General features: G+C 40.4%; 4 protein-coding genes across 6 annotated transcripts in view; 2 read left to right on the top strand and 2 right to left on the bottom strand.

Annotated features, from left to right (window-relative positions):
- Positions 1-3,540, top strand: part of fermt3b (FERM domain containing kindlin 3b) — a 15,872-nt gene extending 12,332 nt beyond the window's left edge. Inside the window, exons 11-15 of the mRNA XM_086303581.1 lie at positions 638-744; positions 908-1,126; positions 1,351-1,475; positions 1,925-2,066; positions 2,747-3,540. Coding sequence (XP_086159707.1) covers positions 638-744; positions 908-1,126; positions 1,351-1,475; positions 1,925-2,066; positions 2,747-2,926 — 773 coding nt within the window. The 3' untranslated portion in view covers positions 2,927-3,540. The remainder of the gene's footprint in view (positions 1-637; positions 745-907; positions 1,127-1,350; positions 1,476-1,924; positions 2,067-2,746) is intronic.
- Positions 2,995-9,008, bottom strand: trpt1 (tRNA phosphotransferase 1). 2 transcript variants are annotated; one of them, XM_086303593.1, is made up of 8 exons: positions 8,842-9,008; positions 8,242-8,354; positions 7,965-8,046; positions 5,632-5,801; positions 4,547-4,724; positions 4,413-4,469; positions 4,210-4,320; positions 2,998-4,105 (listed from the first exon to the last, which is right to left on the bottom strand). In XM_086303593.1, exons 2-8 carry the CDS (start codon positions 8,311-8,313, stop codon positions 4,083-4,085), a joined length of 693 nt encoding a protein of 230 aa, XP_086159719.1. In that variant the 5' UTR covers positions 8,314-8,354; positions 8,842-9,008; the 3' UTR covers positions 2,998-4,082. The 2 variants fall into 2 exon arrangements, with proteins under 2 accessions (XP_086159727.1, XP_086159719.1); XM_086303601.1 differs by lacking the exon at positions 8,842-9,008 and having other exon boundaries at positions 2,995-4,105; positions 8,242-8,816.
- Positions 8,253-14,688, top strand: zbtb3 (zinc finger and BTB domain containing 3). 2 transcript variants are annotated; one of them, XM_086303567.1, is made up of 4 exons: positions 8,253-8,636; positions 8,942-9,096; positions 9,912-10,738; positions 11,133-14,688. In XM_086303567.1, the coding sequence occupies exons 2-4, from the start codon at positions 9,010-9,012 to the stop codon at positions 12,196-12,198; spliced, it is 1,980 nt and encodes a 659-aa protein (XP_086159693.1). In that variant the 5' UTR covers positions 8,253-8,636; positions 8,942-9,009; the 3' UTR covers positions 12,199-14,688. The 2 variants fall into 2 exon arrangements, with proteins under 2 accessions (XP_086159693.1, XP_086159684.1); XM_086303558.1 differs by having other exon boundaries at positions 8,260-8,636; positions 11,130-14,688.
- rnaseh2c (ribonuclease H2, subunit C) lies at positions 14,683-17,554 on the bottom strand. Its single transcript, XM_086303614.1, has 5 exons — positions 17,411-17,554; positions 16,549-16,703; positions 15,632-15,744; positions 15,418-15,537; positions 14,683-14,917 (listed from the first exon to the last, which is right to left on the bottom strand). The coding sequence occupies exons 2-5, from the start codon at positions 16,700-16,702 to the stop codon at positions 14,894-14,896; spliced, it is 411 nt and encodes a 136-aa protein (XP_086159740.1). The 5' UTR covers position 16,703; positions 17,411-17,554; the 3' UTR covers positions 14,683-14,893.

The raw sequence follows: 17,554 nt of genomic DNA, 5'->3' as shown, positions 1-17,554 counted from the left end.
GAAGTGTGCAGGTATTATATTTAGAGAACAGTGATGAAGTTGACTGACTCTCTGAAAATGTTAAATGCGGGGGTGACATTTTAGATCTTCTGGTGTTAATGTTGTCAGTGAAGAAGTCCAAAAACTTCCAACACATATGGAATCACATATCAGACACTGAGTTTTAATATATTGCAAGAAGTGAACACCTAAAGGTAGATAAGTACTATGAGTTAAAAGTGAATTAACCTCCTAGGACCTGGCGTCCACATATGTGGACATCACATTTTGGGTTGTCTAGACCAAAATACTAAATTTTGCTTTACAAGGGCCTGATATCCACTCACGAGGACATTATACTGCCTCTGTTTCATCAAAATTTAAAACGAATATCCTCATATGTGGCTCTCATTTTTCTTAGGAACAAAAATGGCGTAAAAAAAACAAATGTGGTGATTCTTTGTTTTTACATTCATCGGGTCCCAATATGCCCAAATATCAAAGAGAAATTAAAAATGCATGACATGGAAGAGTTCGGGTCTTAGGAGGTTGAGGAGAATCAGCGGGGATCATATCAGTCTCTTCCTACACGCTTTTTGTTTTTAACAGCTTAACCATGAACCTAATGATACCACTTTAATGTTGCTCCTTTACACAGGATGTGAGGTGGCTCCAGACGTTAATGTGGCTGCTCAGAAGTTCCTTATCAGACTCCTGATTCCAGCACCTGAAGGCATGAATGAGGTCTATCTTCGCTGTGAGAACGTGAGGCCACACGCACACCCATACACCTCTTCTCATCTCTATGTGTGACATCCTTTCATTTTCAATGCCTCTATCTTCAGTTCATCATCTCAGCTCTGACCACAGTCACACCTGTCTCTCATGCTCTTTTTTCTATGTTATGTCTTTGAAATTCACCCTGCAGGAGCAGCAGTATGCTCAGTGGATGGCAGGGTGCCGGTTGGGATCCAAAGGCAAGACCCTCGCCGACAGCAGTTTCCAAAGTGAGATCCAGAGTATCCGCTCTTTCCTGGCGATGCAAAAGACCAACTCCAGTTCCAGCAGTGCAAATGCCAGCGAAGAAAGCATCAATACTCACAGTCTGGTGTCACCACGTTACCATAAAAAGTACAAACCCAAACAGGTACAGATGTAGCAACAGGCCACAAAAGGATAAATGTTGCAGATTTATTGTCTTGTGTTTTCACAAAGCAGTATTTTTGATCTCATATATTTTGTGTGGCTCAAATTACCAACCTAAATGACCTTACAGTACAGTAATTTTGTGCAACTGTGCAAATCTGCAACTGCTTATGGCAGCAAAAATATAATTAAATCTCACCTTTTACCCTCTGCCTGCTCTTCCAGCTGACCCCTCGAATCCTGGATGCATACCAGAACGTGGCTCAGCTCTCCCTGACAGATGCATTGATGCGCTTCCTGCAGATCTGGCAAGCCCTGCCTGACTTCGGGCTTGCATACGTTGTTGTCAGGTTAAGTTTAAAGTTTCATTTAAAGCTTTTGAGAGTTGATTCTGTGCCAGTGAACACATCAAAGACCGAAATTCACTGTGACAAGGTTATTATAAAGCACTTGACCTCGAACATCCTCCTTCTGTGTGTTATGAACATTATAAATGTTTTAACAGCATAAAAGCAGAGACTGTAGTCGAGGGAAATGCACGCCCAAGATCGGCAGAAATGTAGTTCATGCTAAAAAAAATGAAACTAACCTAACATTTTTTTTTTCACTTTTTGGGTAGACAGAAAGAAAAATTTTAAACATCCTTCCACCAGCAATGTGCAAAGTCATCAGACTAAGCGTAGTTCTGTAGAAGTTTAATCATTTTTATATGGAGGACTCAAGACTGACTTTTATCTAAAATAAATAAATAAATTAACTTAGAGGAATCTAAACAAAATATACCCCCCCCCCCAAACAGGTTCAAAGGCAGCCGGAAGGATGAGGTACTCGGCATTGCTCCCAATCGCTTGATCCGTATTGACCTTAGTGTGGGTGATGTAGTGAAGACCTGGCGCTACAACAACATGAAACAGTGGAACGTCAACTGGGATATTAGACAGGTATGACTCATATCTTGAACAGGCTTCTGTCTGATAATTTAAAAATGTCTAGAATGCTCATTTTCAACTTCACGTTTTCATTCTCAGAGGTTTTTATGATTCATAGTTCTGACAAGAGGTTTGAACCTTCTACTCGCTGTCCTGACCTCATATTTTACCAAGAGTTTTAGAAAATTGTCTAAGAGGGAGAACTCTGAGTAGTCTGAAGCCTGAACCTTAGGCTTGCAAGAATAATTACTTCTTGTACAACTGATGTACAATGCCTTATTACACAATGGTATTTGTGATAACTGAGCATGAATGAAAAGAAGCTTGTGTGTTTAGAGACAGACCCACAAACCAAGCATGAATTTAGCTGCACGCTAAAGACTTCTGAAAACATGCTGACAGTGTGTCTTTCAATAAAGTGACATTTATAGTTCTTACTGGTCAGATCTTTTAATGGAAATGGTTCTGAAACTGTGGGGCACAGACAACCAGGTGAAAAACCTGAAATGAAACTGAGATTGATGAATATGCTTTTACAAAACCAGAAAGAAAATTTAGGAGCTATTGCCCTAATGACTTACAACGTGGGATATGTATGTATATTTGTAGTGAAGATATTTTTCATCCCTGGATTAATATTTTTTTTCTAAATAGCTCTGCATTTCTTTTGTGTTAATTTTCGTCTACTCCAGATGGCCATTGAGTTTGAAGGGAATGTGAACATTGCCTTCAGCTGTGTGACTGCTGATTGCAAAATTGTTCATGAGTTTATCGGAGGCTACATTTTCATGTCGACACGCAGTCGGGAGAAGAGCGAAACGCTCAATGAGGAGCTATTCCACAAGCTGACCGGTGGCCACGAAGCTCTCTAAGACTGAAACACAAAAGCCCAGACAATGGGATGGTTGACAGCCCATCAGACCTCCTGTGTCTCAGTGGAAAACCAGCTTGGAAAAAGACTTAATGTTTAACTCAAGCAGCCACAAAAAGATAAGGAAATCATCAAAAACAAGATACTCAGTTTACTGTAAATGTGTTAGAAACTTGTAAGTACACCAAGTTTTCCATTCACACATCAGTGGATGTTAAACTTGATATGTTCTGACATGTTCAAGACTCCAGCGGTCCTCATGCTGACTTCCCCCCTCCCTACAGGATGGACTGCTGCTGGGCCAATCTGCTGGGCTTCTGGTCCAGGTTCAGCAGGCGTCATAATCAGACTCAAAGAAATGTAAAATCAACAGCTGAATCAGCCAGCTCTAACTTCTAACTACTTTTCTGAACTCACTCTGTCAAGAAATGTAATCAGCATTGCTCAGAATTGAAAGCCTTGAATGTCCAGAGCTCCAGACCCAGTGTTACTTAAACTTTTTATTAGAAATTAATGTTACAGGTAATGATATGACTGAGAAATATAAGATAAATGGCAAAATATTCACCACATAAAACATTTACTAAAATAAATAGAGCTGTATACTTTTCATTATCTCTTGTTTTCCCTGTGACATATTTTGGCAATTTCTTACACAGGAAACCTCAAACAAGTTATCTTCCCTCACACACTGTGCGTGTCAGTCCATATCTTACTGGAAACTGCAGTACGTTAAACCTCAATGTCTGCATCCTCTCATTTCCCATGCTTAGCCACGTGACTAACCACATGCACAATACGCTTTATTTAAAGATCTGCCAGTTAAAATATCCTGGTAGTCATTGGTACAATGCTTTATTTAGCATGAAGTGGGGAAAACAAGGCTTCTGTATTTTTAAGTTTGTTGAATTGTCATATAAAAATAAGGATACACCTTCTGTCCTGTTCACTTTCAATAATGAATCAACAGTTTAAAGTTTACCAATCAGGTGCCACTTTGGGAGATTTCTGAATATACACTTCTGTTGCTGATAAATCGATGCTGCTGGAAAACAAGTGTTGCCAGGGGAACTGGGATAAGCATCAACCAACCGTCGGATGCTAACATGGTCAGGTGAGTGCGGTAATGACCAATGACAGGACAGCACTCTCTGCTGTTACTGCAGTGGCAGGATGCTCCCTGGAACACAGCAAAAGAGAGCTCAGTGAACAAGGAAATAGTGAACCCAAATCCACGTAAGCATAAAATCTAAACTTTTATTTCTGTATAAGAGTTTTTCTTACTTGAAGGTCTCAGTCTTAGAGCTCGGCTGAAGTATTTAGGTTGAATTTTACCCTCAGCATCACCTTCAGTCAACAGCACATCATTCTCAGACCAGAAGAACTTGATACCATCTGTAGAGACACATAAAACTAGTAGCATTGGTTCCTACACATATAGAGTAAAGGTAGATAATTGGACAGCAGCAATCGGGGTTTAATCTTACCAGCCAGTGCTTTGGGGACATCAATAAACACAGCTAGATCACAATCTTTCCTCATGCCTGGTGGGGGAAAAAAAATAACGCTGTAGTACAAACCTCCTGACAAGCTACTCTCCATCAAACTCACACGAGCATACCACTGATGATGCCGTCCTCCCCTGGCAAGCCTTGTGCCAGATGGATGTGTGTCCTCTTCATGCGGCTCAGGCCCTGCTGCTGGATGGAGCTCCAGTTTCTGAGGTAGGAGCCATGAACAGCCTCAGCAGGGCAGTCTGGAGAACCAGCCATGACCGGTTTCAGCTCCAGATCCACAACCTGACCGTGGAAACACAGCCAGGATAGCCACAGATTTACAAAGCCGCCTTAAATCTGGTAAAGAAAGGCATTCTGGTTACTATTGCTTTATTTTAGTAATTAGTCATGGGCAGTTGATTAGTATCGGAGAAAATAGTGAGAGAAATTATTAAACTCAAGCCCAGTGAGAGTTTGACTGATCCCATGCTCAGCTGAAATGTCAACAACAGTGGCAGTGTCAAAAAATTTAAAAGGAAGATATTCCCCATTGTTATTGGGCCTAAACCTAACATCAAATGCAAACGCTCGTGCAGGGTTTTTCCAGCATCAGTGGGGCATTTGGGAAGGCCTGACTACACATATAATCATTATCAGTCTGTACACATTAAAGACAGCTACTCTGTGTATCCGTGTATTTTCCTGTAATTTAAGATTGTTAAAAATGTAATTTTGGGATTAATTCTAAGACACTGATACGCTGATATTCCAAAGACTCTATTTACATTGATTTATTACATTATTTGGGATAAAATGGAGTTTGTTTTACCATGTTGTAGGACTTCTTCCATGACAAGAATGCAAAGAAATAGAGTAACTTCTTCAAAATAGTCTTTGACTCACTAACACTCTCCCACACATACACATCTACAGTATATTAGGCACAAATTGGGTATATGACTAAAGCAAAGTCTGCATTTTCTGAGTTGCTTTTTGGTTTTATGTCCCAAAAGTATATAAATCACATTTTCATCATATTTTTCTAATCATTTGCTGATCAGCAAGAACAAACAAACAAACTGAATATTTACTGAATTCAGCATCTAGCTAGGCGATAATGCAATATAGCCAATGTGCTGACAACAGCAAGTATAAGCTTCTCAGAGTTTACAGGTGTTGACATGTCTTACAATTTTGTAACTCTCATTACCTGTACTGAATGACCCTGATTGGCCCGAATCTGCAGCCGGCCATCCTCAGGGTGGGTACAGAGCTTAAAGCGCTGCTTGTCATTTGTGGCCACAACTCTCTCAACGTCTTCCAACGAGTACGAGTGGAACTGCGGGTGAGCCAGGAGATCCTCCACAAACAGGAAGCCGTCTATATGTGAAGAGAGCTGTTATGACTATGGTCAAATTTCCCCTGTGGATGTTACAGCCCTGTGAGCAACAAGTTGTTTGTTTGAGGCACTGATCCAATTTGGCAGCATTTTCTCTACAAATAATCCAAAAAAAAAAAAACAGCAAAAGGATGTTAAAAAGTTCAATATTAAAATTAATAAAAATAAAAATAAATCTAAGGTCTGCATCTGCTATCAAAATTATGACAACATCATTAAATGGGATCTGTCCATAGGTGAAATTTGTTATATGGACATCAGAAATATGTATCACCCACTTTTCTAATTGCTTAAAATTGTTCACACTACTTATTTCATATTGAATGCATAAGTCTTTTTGGTGTAACTGAAGTTTTTTACCCTTCTTGTTGTTTACATCAAGCAACGTGATTGTGATTAAGACAACTCTAGGTATTTCACCAGTGAGTGTTTTTCTAAGGATGCATTCCAGCATCACATGTAGACAAAACACAATGAATCAAATTTATGAATGATAATAATCAGAGGTTCCTCTAGTTAGTTGGTACTAATCTCTATGCGTCCTCAGACTTTCCCAATGCATAGTTTGTACATGCCTAAAGGAAAACATTATGCTCCTAGGCTCTGATCCTAGGAGCATAAGAAAGGGCTACAAGCACAAGCTCCATAGAGGCAGAAATCTAGCACAGCTGATAAAGACCAAAGTTGAAGACTGTGCAAAGGTGCTCCAAAGACACTCCAGCACATAGTAGAAAAAGGTAAGATGGTACCTGGGACAATATACACCAAGAGAAACAACCAAGTGGCTGGGATAGTATACAGGAACATCTGTTCCACATATGGACTAGAAATCCCCAAGTCCTCATGGCAAACACTGCTGAAGGTGCTTGAAAATGGCAGGGCTAAGGCCCTGTGGGACTTCAAGTTCCAGACAGACAAGCAGCTGCTGGCCAGCCAAACAGACATAGTGTTGGCTGACAAGGAGCAGAACACTGCAGCTGTGATAGATGTGGCAATCCCAGCGGACAGCAATATCAGAAAGAAGGAACACAAGAAAACAGAAGTACCAACAACAACTGGAGGAGATGCAGAATGTCCAAAGTGATCCCAGCAGTAAAAGGAGCAACAACCCTGAAACTCAACGAGCAGACCAGCAGATTTCAGGCACAACTTTAGTGTAAGTGCTTTTCTGTCTAACATTCACACACATTCATACTCTGATGCATCAGTGGATGAATGTGCCTTAGCAAGATACACATTGGGAACAACCAGGGATCAAACTACCAAACTTCTGATTAACAGATACACTACGTCCTTATACACTAATTACCGGAACTGAGCAATGGCTGTAGCTCAATGTATAATACTGTACCAGCTGACCCTGCTCTGAGTCAGAGCTCCAAATTGTCTTGTTTAAAGCAGCTTCTTAATGTTAAGGAAACCAAATTTATGTTGGTTTACAGAAATCACCCTCAGATCTCAGATAATATTGGTAAGCATATCCAGCAGAAGACTTTGTGAAGAAAGTATTATACTACAAATACCTGGGTGAATGACATCATTTTCTTTAAAGGTCATATTGGGTACTCAGTAAAATGTTTATATTGGGTTTTATTTATTTTAAACTGCCCATCTTAATTTTGCTGTTAGGTAAACATATGTACAGGCTACGTTCTTAAATGTCCTTTATAATGGTGACATTAATTACATGCAGGTTATCCCTATGTATCAGGGTCCTTTATGTTTTCAGTACACATCACTTGTCTTAGCCCTTAATAGTGGTGATTTAGGGCTTTTAATGATTTATTTGAACTGCAGAATGATTATAGTATGATTATACTGCCCACATGGACAAGCTAAATGACTTCTGGAGAAAAGCTTTATGCTTAAATGAGACAAGGATAGAGCTAACTGACCCTGATTGTGGTCAGTTAGCTCTATCCTTGTCTCATTTAAGCATAAAGCTTTTCTCCAGAAGTCATTTATAATGGTTTTGATGCTCATTATAAGTGTTTGTGAACTTCCTGTGTGTAATTGCAGGTAATAATATGAAAATTTGCTACATTTTCAAATGAAAACTCCTTTAGAGTCCTTGCTAAATTTGCATCCCTACCAGTCTACCCTGCATTATCTGTGTTACCTAGATCTGACTGTAAGCAGCTCACCTGTACCCATTTGCAGACCCATCTGGCTGGCTCCATGGCGAAGTGCATAAGACATGGATTTAGAGAGGCGGACATCTCTGTCCTGGTGGTGGAAAAGGCATCACTTTCAGTAACATACACACACACTGAAATTTAGTTCTAATTATAGCTGTGGTTTAAATATAGGACCTAGACTTTACCATGCCAAAACCCTCATACTGCCTGTCATACAGCTAATACTATGAGATATTAAAAAGACGGGAAATTATCCCAATTGAATGGGTCAACAAACTCTCACCTCTCCACCACGATGTCCTCTCCTTCCTCTTCCTCTTTTGCCACTTCCTCCCCCTCCTTTGGCACTGTCCATGAACGCACAGGCAGCTCAGCTTTTCAGACCTCGTTTTACAGCTGTTGTATGATAAATTTCACTGGTTTTAATTCTGCGAAACGTTGCATAGGATAATATTTGTTGTCAGTGCATTGCGCGTAGCGTTTTGGCTTGCTCTCGCTTCCTGTGTGTTCCCGTTCTCCGCTTGCAGGTGGCACTGTGACGGGCAGTGCTCCGGTAATTCGGCACCACAGAGGAAAAGCGGGGTTTTTTTTTCTTTTCTTTTCTTTTCTTTTTTTTTTTTTTTTTGTCCTGGAGGAAAACATCACTCAGACAGACAGCTGTTGTCTGAGTGGCTGCAGGTAAGAAAATGTTCAGGACACCCACCAAAAACAATGACGCACTCAAGAATAGAAACGATCGTTTCCGTCCGTGGTAAATAAGAACCTATCTGGTAAATAGCAGGCTCTAAAGTAGGGACTGTCCGGATACTCCTGGTGCTGGAACTGAACACAGAACCTGAGCTAACTTGGCTAACTAATGCTAGCATCGTTGAGCTTGGGTTACCTGAATTTCTGGCTGGGCAGCAGGGGGGGATTTCTGAAAAGTGTACGCTTTCAGTCGTGCTTCTTCTTCTCCTGTTTGTGTGAAACGTCCCATGTTACAGATTGAGCTCGTGGATGAAGAGATCTGCCAGCGGACCGAAGAATTCGAGCAGGTCACCATGGAAACCTAATGTTAGCAACGTTAAAGCTGGACGGCTGTTTAAAGTCTTACCTGCCATTAAACAGCGCTGAAAGACGGAAACACGAAGAGTTTGCCGTGAGTCTTTTATTTTATCTCTCTCTCTCGATATATGGTGATAGCCACTTTAACTTTTTGCTCCAAATAATCCATTTCCAATTTTAAAAATAGCTTCTCTCTTTTTTATTTATAGCCGTAGCCATTTATTTACTGGTATAATGATTTAAAAACAACAACAACAAAAAACTGCATAACTGTATATAACTGTATAAATCTTGCACTAGCAATTCTGACCTCGGCATTATCCAGTGTCTGTTCTGGAAAAGTAATGTATCTTGGTGCAAAATTAGATGAGACATGTCATTATTCAACAGTTATCGTTTATATGGAACAGTGTCAGAAATCATATATATTTTGTTAGTAAGTGTAAGTAATTAGGAAATGTTTGTGTTGTATTTAGCTGTAGTGTCCCCCTATGATTTCTCTACAGGTAGTCTTATAAAATATTATTAGATGTTTATCTAAGCATTAACATTAATTTATCTAAAGAGTACATCTAAAAAAATCACACTGTCACTCAGAGAAAATAAGTTAATTAACTTATTTAGTTTATTGTGCTTTATTTTGTGCATAGGTAACATGTTGTCTCCCTATAAAGCAGACATGTCATAAATGCTTTATTACACACTGTGATAACTATAATGTGTTTCCAGCTTTGAGGACATTTTAAACATTTTCTAGTGCACAATATTTACCTACAGTTATCCCACAAGAACAGATCCTCTTTTTGTATAATTGTGCTTTGCTTTACTGTATTGTGATTCAGTATAGTTTCATACAGAAGCTTTCACTTGTAGGGGTTAAACGCATCTCTCCCTGTCTCTTTTGCTCAGGTGATGGAGTTTCCTCAGCATTCCCAGCAGCTGCTGTCCGCCCTGCGGTCTCAGCGCCAGCGGGGCTTCCTCTGTGACTGCACCGTCCTGGTGGGCTCATCCCGTTTCCTGGCTCACCGGGCTGTTTTGGCCTCCTGCTCGCCATTCTTCCATATGTTCTACTCAGACTCTCCAGGAGGAAACAGCACCAGCAGCTCTGTCACGCTCGACAGTGACATTGTCACATCAGCTGCATTTGGCTTGCTCTTGGACTTTGTCTATGAAGGAGTGCTGCAGCTTGAAGAGTCACCTCCAGTGGAGGACGTATTGGCAGCTGCAAGCTTTCTACACATGAATGAGGTAGTAAGAGTTTGCAAGAGGCGGCTGCAGAGACGAGGGCCTCTGGCTGAGGCAGACAGCACACGCTCTGAAGAGAGTGCTGGTTCGAGGAAGGAAATAGAGACACGGAGGAGGGATGGGGGTGACCGTGGAGCAGAGCCCATGGTGGCCATGGCATCAGATCACTCAAATCCAGTCACCATAGCTGCACCACTGTTATCAGCATCCATGGTGGCAGAGAGGAGCCATGTGGAGACTGTGAAGTCTGAACAAAGGACTGGTGGGCAGTCATCAGAGGCACGAGTTCAGACTCCTTTGAGCCCCGATCTCGCCGATACCACCCAGCCAGGCATGGATGGCCCTCCTCTGCCCCCAGGTGGAGAGCTGGTGCAAGGCTTCATCACAGGCCAGTCTGCCCCTGCTCCTGGAGGTCACATCAGGATGGGGGCTGTGCATCAGGGAGAAGGCACAGCACTCTGTAGTCCTTGTAGCACCACTGAGACATGCAGGTAGATAAATTGTTGATTTACAGACAGAAAATAAGGAAAAACAAGAACACTTCAATGGCAGCATACATTACTTAATTCTGTTCTATAATTATTTAGTGTTGTCTTTAATTCAGTTTCATAATCAGATGTTTTTAAGGGTGTAAGGACATATATATATATATATATATATATATATATATATATATATATATATATATATATATATATATATATATATATATATATATATATATATATATATATATATAACAGGAGAAGTAAAGTAAAATCTGATTTCAATACAGCCTTCACTGAGAGGACTTATGATCATTATTTAGATTAAACCATAAGAAACTGAACATTCTTATTTCTTTTTATCAAAAGGCTTTGTATCTTCCTTTTTATTTTTCAGCAGTAACCAGCAGCCTTCCTCCTCATCTTCTTCTCTGGTCCCAGTGAGCCAGGCTGCTGGTTGCTCACTGGTTGCTCTTCCCCAGTCAGAATCCAGTGCACATCCTGATGAACCGCAACTCCCACGCAATGGCTCTTTAGGGGAACCCTCAGTCACTGATGACAGAAGTACATTAGGCAAAGGACAGCAGATGGTTATGTTGATCCAAGCATCAGCTCTGACCTCACATTTACAATTAAGCGCACCAAAGACGCTGTCCCGGCGTGCGCCTCCACAGATCCGAATTCAGAGTGCCATATCGCTTCAAACCCAGAGCTCAGAATCCCTCGCTGCTGCTCCTCCTCCTCAGAGACAAATGCTTAAAGGACCTGAGGGGGGCACTGGAGCTTCATCTAATACTAAAAATCACCCTCTAATGGGAACAGATAGGAGAGGCAATGATGGAGAGAATGTGAAAGTCAAAGTGGAGGCCATTGTTATATCAGATGAAGAGCTAGAGGATGAGAAAGAGGAAAGCAAAGAGAGAGAACCCGTGATGGAAGTTGATGATGACTTTGAAGATGACATCCAGGAAGAAGATCTGAACAGCCCTCAGTTTCTCTCTTCTCACCCACAGGGCTTCTTACAATTGACCTCCCAAACAAATGATTACTCCTTCCCCCTCTCTCCCTCCTCCTCCTCCTCTGGGGCTGGACCTTCCTCCCAGGATGCTTCCTCTTTCACTGCATCCCTCATTCCTCCATCCACATCTCAGCAGCACTCCGACCCTGTTGCATATTTCCAGGAGCTCCAGGACTCTGTAGGAAACTTCGTAGAGGACGTACCAACGTGTGGTGTCTGTGGAAAAACTTTCTCGTGCACCTACACCCTGAGACGCCACGCCATTGTGCACACACGGGAGCGGCCGTATGAGTGTCGCTACTGCTACCGAAGCTACACACAATCGGGCGATCTGTACCGACACATTCGCAAAGCGCATGACCACACACTGCCAGCCAAACGCAGCAAAGTAGACACAGAGTCCTCTCTGCCAGCGCAGCCACCACCACCACCTCCACCTCTTAGCTAACACAGACACCTTTCAATTCCACAACAAAATGTACAGTATGTACATTTTCTCAAAGACTCCATACTGTTCAGTATGTAATCTGGACCAACCACCTTTCCTCTCTTTATTCTCTTCATAGCTGCCTTCACTTCCTCCTTACTAATCCTCTGCATTTCCTGATTCACTATCTTTTGTCTGTCCTCTTCTCTGATTTTTTAATTCATCAGCTCCTTAAAGTACTCCTTCCATCTGCTCACCACACGTTTCATTCATCAGTATGTTTCCATCTCTCTTTGTCCTTAATCACTCTAAAGCTGAGTTTATGATCCAACAGAGAGAGCATGTTTGCTGTCCGCTGGCAGTTTTGGGGTTGCCCGTATACCTGCAGAGAGCTCCGTTGTCATATGGAGGCAGTGTACAAAGTATGTGGTGCAACCGGTCTGTGAGCCACTTTTGCTTGTGCTGTTGTTGATCCATCAGCATACATACAGCATATATGACATACAAAAGAGCTGAAGTGAAGCAGAGTGTTAAAACAGTAAAAAGTTGTCAACTGCAGCCACTGCCTGTTCTGTATTTTTCACCCCGAATGGAAAGATGTACGCTGACAAACACATTTTTGGGACCATAAATTACGCTTAGCCTGCTGCACATATTTCGTTACATACGTTCGTGAAAATTGAAACCACCATTTTTTAAACCCAGCAGCAGGGGAAATGGCTACAAAAATAACTCTGTGGTCCCCAAGTCTGACGAAAGGCCACAGACCGAGCAGCAGGTATATTCTTGCCTCAACGTCCACCTTTTTTTGTAGTGTTCATGTCGCATATTAATAAAGTTGCAGGGTTTTCTGACGCATTGCTGTGATGACAACCACGCAGGTTAGGTAGTACTGATTTGTAATGGAGAACCAGTCGATCTGAGTTGACTCCCGTGGCAAATCAATCCGAGTAGGTACTAATGGAAAAGGGGGATCTAGAAGAGGGAGGAAAAATCGATCAGTAACATTTGCAATGTGGCGTTATATTTCTGGAGTAAATATAACGCAACATTGCAAATGTTACACACAAAAAATAAAAATCGTGGCTGGTTAAATGTTTGAGTGGCTGAGAGAAAATTTCCCACCCCTGCCACTGACTGACTTTTATATCTCTCACTTTAAAAACGCTCCACAGATACCCCAACTTTCCTTTCTGGAAATTTGATCCCAATCTTACCCACACATATTGGTACTTCTTTTATTCACAAATCTAATCTGTTTAATGTTCACTGTTGTCTACTGGAGCCCTGGAACAGATTTGATAGCTGTACTATTGTGTACTCTTTGTAATATTAAGTGACACCTCGCACCCAAGTTTGTAATTTTAAATACCTTCATCATTGTTGCATCAAAGACGTATGTTTGTTAAAATTATCAGAGATGAAAAAGATGTCTAAAAATATTAGTCATGTGACATACTATACCACTTATGCTTTATTAACTCAAAACAAACACAAAGGTTTTATTTTTTTATTTGTTAAATTTGTATGACTGCTCTTTCAGTGCCAGAAAGTTGATTTTTGTGCCATTTTAAACCCCCAAATGTGAGCTCGAACTGTTTTGAAGTCACTTTGTCAATACCTGCCTTGTTTCTTTCTCGTTTTCATTTCCTTCCTCTTTATCTCCAATGCAGTAAGTGTCAAATGAGGAACATAAAGTAACTGATCCAGAAATACTGAAGTTGCATCTGAAAATAATGGAAATGGATAAAGGTGTTAAATTAACTTTTTTATTTCCAGTGACCTGCACAGGATTGGATTTTACATTGTAGTTTACTGCAAGTTATGCTCCCAGCTCTGTGCATGTCCGGTCGTAACGTCTGTGTCTTATCACCACACATTTCAGACTTTGTTTGACATTGTTCATTAGATACAATCAAATGTTGTCAAGGAGACAAAACCCTGAACGCTCCTGGCCAACATTTCTTGATTAGCTAACAGGTTGATTAATCTCATACCAGTTTTACTTCTGTAATTTGACAGAACAGCATATCGTCTCAAGTGCTTGAAAAGAAGGCAGCTGGACTTCTTTATGTTCTTCTTGCCTCTCATCCAAGCGGCTTCATCAGCTGTCTTAGAGTCTTAGTGGGGACTGTATCCTTGGAGGTGGACCTGAGGGTCATTTACGCATTTGCAATGAATAGTTTTCAAGCACTTGAAACTACCATGACTGAGAACCACCACAGTATCGACACACTTGAACACATGCAGTTTTCTGCCTTCTGTTTAAACTTTAAGTTAATGTTAAACACTCTTTCATTCTGCACCACCTTAAGTGTATTTGTATGACAGCTGCTGTGTGTCGTTATTACCATACCGTTATCATATCATAATTGCAGTTAATACATATTAGAGGGTTTTATAGTAGCCAGTCTACAGAATCTAAATGTGCCCTTGTGAATAAACAGTGTTGAGTAGAACGTGCCACATGAACATGGTAGTTTTTTCAGTGAATAAAACATTGCACACTTTGGTCAGTGACTTTTATTTATTTATTTTTTGTTCACTAGAAAAAAAACATGTCATTAAAGATATATACAAAGGTTGTGTAACTTATTGCTCTGCAAAAGCAACACTTACTGAAAATATTTCTTAAGCCTTTCCACCAGTTATCATGAATAACCAGCAAGCGGCGCATTTCATATGTAAAATGCTGAGGAGACATCAGGCGGCCTCTTCAGTCATCTACTGGAGCGTGGATCTGTGAAGAGACAAAATATCAGGACAAACCTGCAAATATCTGAAAATATTTCTGTCTGTGTCTTTTGCATTTTCATCAGTTGAATTAAACACAGTTCCTCCACCAAAGAGAATGAGCCTCAACTGAGGTTTTCAGTGCAGTGTAATTTGAGTTTACAAGAAAACGTTATATTTATGAAACCCGGTGAACATGTACTGAATAGCCACAGATGGAAATGTAATATAGATCCAGGAAATAACTGGTAATTAACTCAGAACAGCAGCTTCAAGCAACAACTGGTATTACATGCTTAATTTTTTGTAGGATGTGATTAAAGGTGACTGAATAGTATATGAACCTGCTCCAAAATACAGCCAAGGGTATCCCAAGATTGTTTGGGTCATATTTCACCAAAAAAACACACATTATTTATGTTAAATGTATTAAATATTAATTACTAGGAGACAAAGTTTGGTTTGATCTTGGATTAATGGATCCAAGAGGGGGAAAAAACAACTCACTGCCTCAGCCAAATCAGGCCAATCCATTGCCATCACAATAGTATCGTCTGAATTAGGAGGTGTTTCCAGGTTCCAGTAGGTCATTTTGTCAAATACAGAAGATACTTTCACTGTCCTGTCCTGAAAACACACATAAACACAAGTTACAAAAACCTCATCTACGCATCTGATTTTATGAAATAGTTCTTGGACCCACAACTCCAGTGGTATTTACCTCCTGGTCTGAGCCGGGTTTGTTGATCTCTTTCAGTACCAGCCCCGTGTAGCCCTGCGGACAGCTGATCTCCTGCCCCTTTAACCCACGTCCCCTGAATGACACTGACTTATCTGCAATGTGAAAGGAAAAAACAAAACAAAGCATTGAGGATTCTTGATGTGTGCTGTGTAATGCGCAGTTTTCTTTCCTAAAGCACCTACTTGTCGCCTCCAGTCTGTCTAAACTGATCCTGTAAGGCTTTAACTCACTCTCATAAGTCTTCGCATAACATCCCACTTTTAAAGTTTTTGAATTGTTTAAAATCTTGGGTCTCACTTTTATGACCTTACAGGTTGAGGTCCCCACATATTTTGTCAAACTACTCCACTTGTGTTCTCAAGTCCTTAGGTAGGGGTCTTCTTGTGATTCTGAAAACCCATTTGAAAACTAAATATGATAGTGACTTCCAAACCTCCAGAACTAGGGAATAGTTTACCACTTTCTACACACACCCTTTACTCTGTGGCATCCATTATAATGAAGCTTAAAACTCATCTGTTCAGACAGACATTCGGGTAGTGTTCATATGTGTCCACTTTGCTTTAGCATATGCTGGTTTTTGCGCTTTGTTAGTGTTTTCTGTCTCAAAAAGGACAATAAAGCTACATTTTTATTACTTACTTAAGTGTTAAATAGCAACTCACTTTAACTAAAAATTCCCAAGAATTCTTAAAAACCATTCCACTTTTACCCCCAAAACAAATTAATCATATCAGAAACAGCAGTTATTAAAAAAGCAGTAAAAATAGTTTAAAACCAGGATACTGGCAGCTGTTTGCTTTATTTACACATTTAGTGATCTTTTATCTCTACATTTTTATCTGTCCACTGTGGATTAATCCATATTAGCAGATATCAAAAGATTTTGTGTTTACCTTGTTTCTGATCTTTGGTGGTAGCAGTGAAGTATTGGTTGACCTGTGCTGGCCCATTGTGTTCAATCTCACATGGCATGAGGTGGACTGGAGCTTGCGGTGCCTGTCCCACTGATGATGTACAAAGTCGAATAACACTGGAATTACAGGACATCCTGCAGCCAGGAGACAGAAGAAAAAAGAAATTACATTTTTAGTTTTTAATTTAACCTCAGTCTCTTTTATCAAACACAGTCACAGACTACAAAAAAAGGGAAAAAAAATTGTATGTGAGACAAACTGAGCCACAAAGTTCAGCCTTTAATCTGAGTGTTTTTCTGCAATTAAAATAATTTTTCAACTGCAGATGTCACTATAGGTTCACAATGGTAGGTTTTATTTTAGCTCTTATGTCCAGCACACTAGTGTACTCAAAAATAAAACAAACAATGAATCATCTGCAATTAATACAGAACTCATGGTGACTTTAATGTTACTCCACCTGTTTGCAGCTTTTTCTGTTGTTCTGCCAGCCTACTTGTCTGATTGCCTGTCAACCATACTGTCTGTCAGACCTTCAGCTATGTAATCCATGCATCACAGCACAGAATGAAACTTTTTGGTGGACAGCTTTCAGTCTGCCTGAGTATCTGAGAGCAGCCAAAAGTAATACTTACTTTAAAACAATATTTTTTTTCTGGCTTTCGATAAGAATAGTTATTTGTTGTTCTCCATTTTTCATACACAGAATACGACATACTCAAAGTGAGCACATGCATGTTTTCCAAAGAATCCCAGAGAAAAAAATAATTCCTATTAAATAACATACAACATGCAATAAAAGTCTTACATTTATTTAAAAGACATGTATCTCCACCCTTACCTTTCTGCAGTTTTCCAAACGTGAAACGTTAAACTGGATCTTTTCCGGTAAACAACAAACACAGCTTGTGATTGGACAAAACCTTCTTCTTCTACGCCAGAAGATATTTTGGCGGTTTTTTTCTGCTCAGCCCCAGAATAGCGC

The sequence above is a fragment of the Aulonocara sp. 'chitande type north' Nkhata Bay genome, linkage group LG2 (genome assembly GCF_057382095.1).
Source record: "Aulonocara sp. 'chitande type north' Nkhata Bay isolate Kocher_YH1m ecotype deep benthic linkage group LG2, A_spYH_male_GT1.1, whole genome shotgun sequence".
Taxonomy (NCBI): domain Eukaryota; kingdom Metazoa; phylum Chordata; class Actinopteri; order Cichliformes; family Cichlidae; genus Aulonocara; species Aulonocara sp. 'chitande type north' Nkhata Bay.
The sequence above is the reverse complement of the archived record's forward strand: the minus strand, read 5'-3'. Positions and strand labels throughout refer to the sequence as shown.

Coding starts and splice junctions, on each gene's coding strand:
- zbtb3 (XM_086303558.1), top strand. CDS start 9,010: ATGTTAGCAACGTTAAAGCTGGACGGCTGTTTAAAGTCTTACCTGCCA. Junction 9,097..9,911: donor GGAAACACGAAGAGTTTGCC/GTGAGTCTTTTA, acceptor TCTTTTGCTCAG/GTGATGGAGTTTCCTCAGCA. Junction 10,739..11,129: donor AGCACCACTGAGACATGCAG/GTAGATAAATTG, acceptor TTTATTTTTCAG/CAGTAACCAGCAGCCTTCCT.
- trpt1 (XM_086303593.1), bottom strand. CDS start 8,313: ATGGACAGTGCCAAAGGAGGGGGAGGAAGTGGCAAAAGAGGAAGAGGA. Junction 4,470..4,546: donor GGAGGACGGCATCATCAGTG/GTATGCTCGTGT, acceptor TTCCCCCACCAG/GCATGAGGAAAGATTGTGAT. Junction 4,321..4,412: donor TGTCCCCAAAGCACTGGCTG/GTAAGATTAAAC, acceptor GTGTCTCTACAG/ATGGTATCAAGTTCTTCTGG.
- rnaseh2c (XM_086303614.1), bottom strand. CDS start 16,702: ATGTCCTGTAATTCCAGTGTTATTCGACTTTGTACATCATCAGTGGGA. Junction 15,745..16,548: donor CACCAAAGATCAGAAACAAG/GTAAACACAAAA, acceptor TTCACATTGCAG/ATAAGTCAGTGTCATTCAGG. Junction 14,918..15,417: donor GGCCTGATTTGGCTGAGGCA/GTGAGTTGTTTT, acceptor GTCTCTTCACAG/ATCCACGCTCCAGTAGATGA.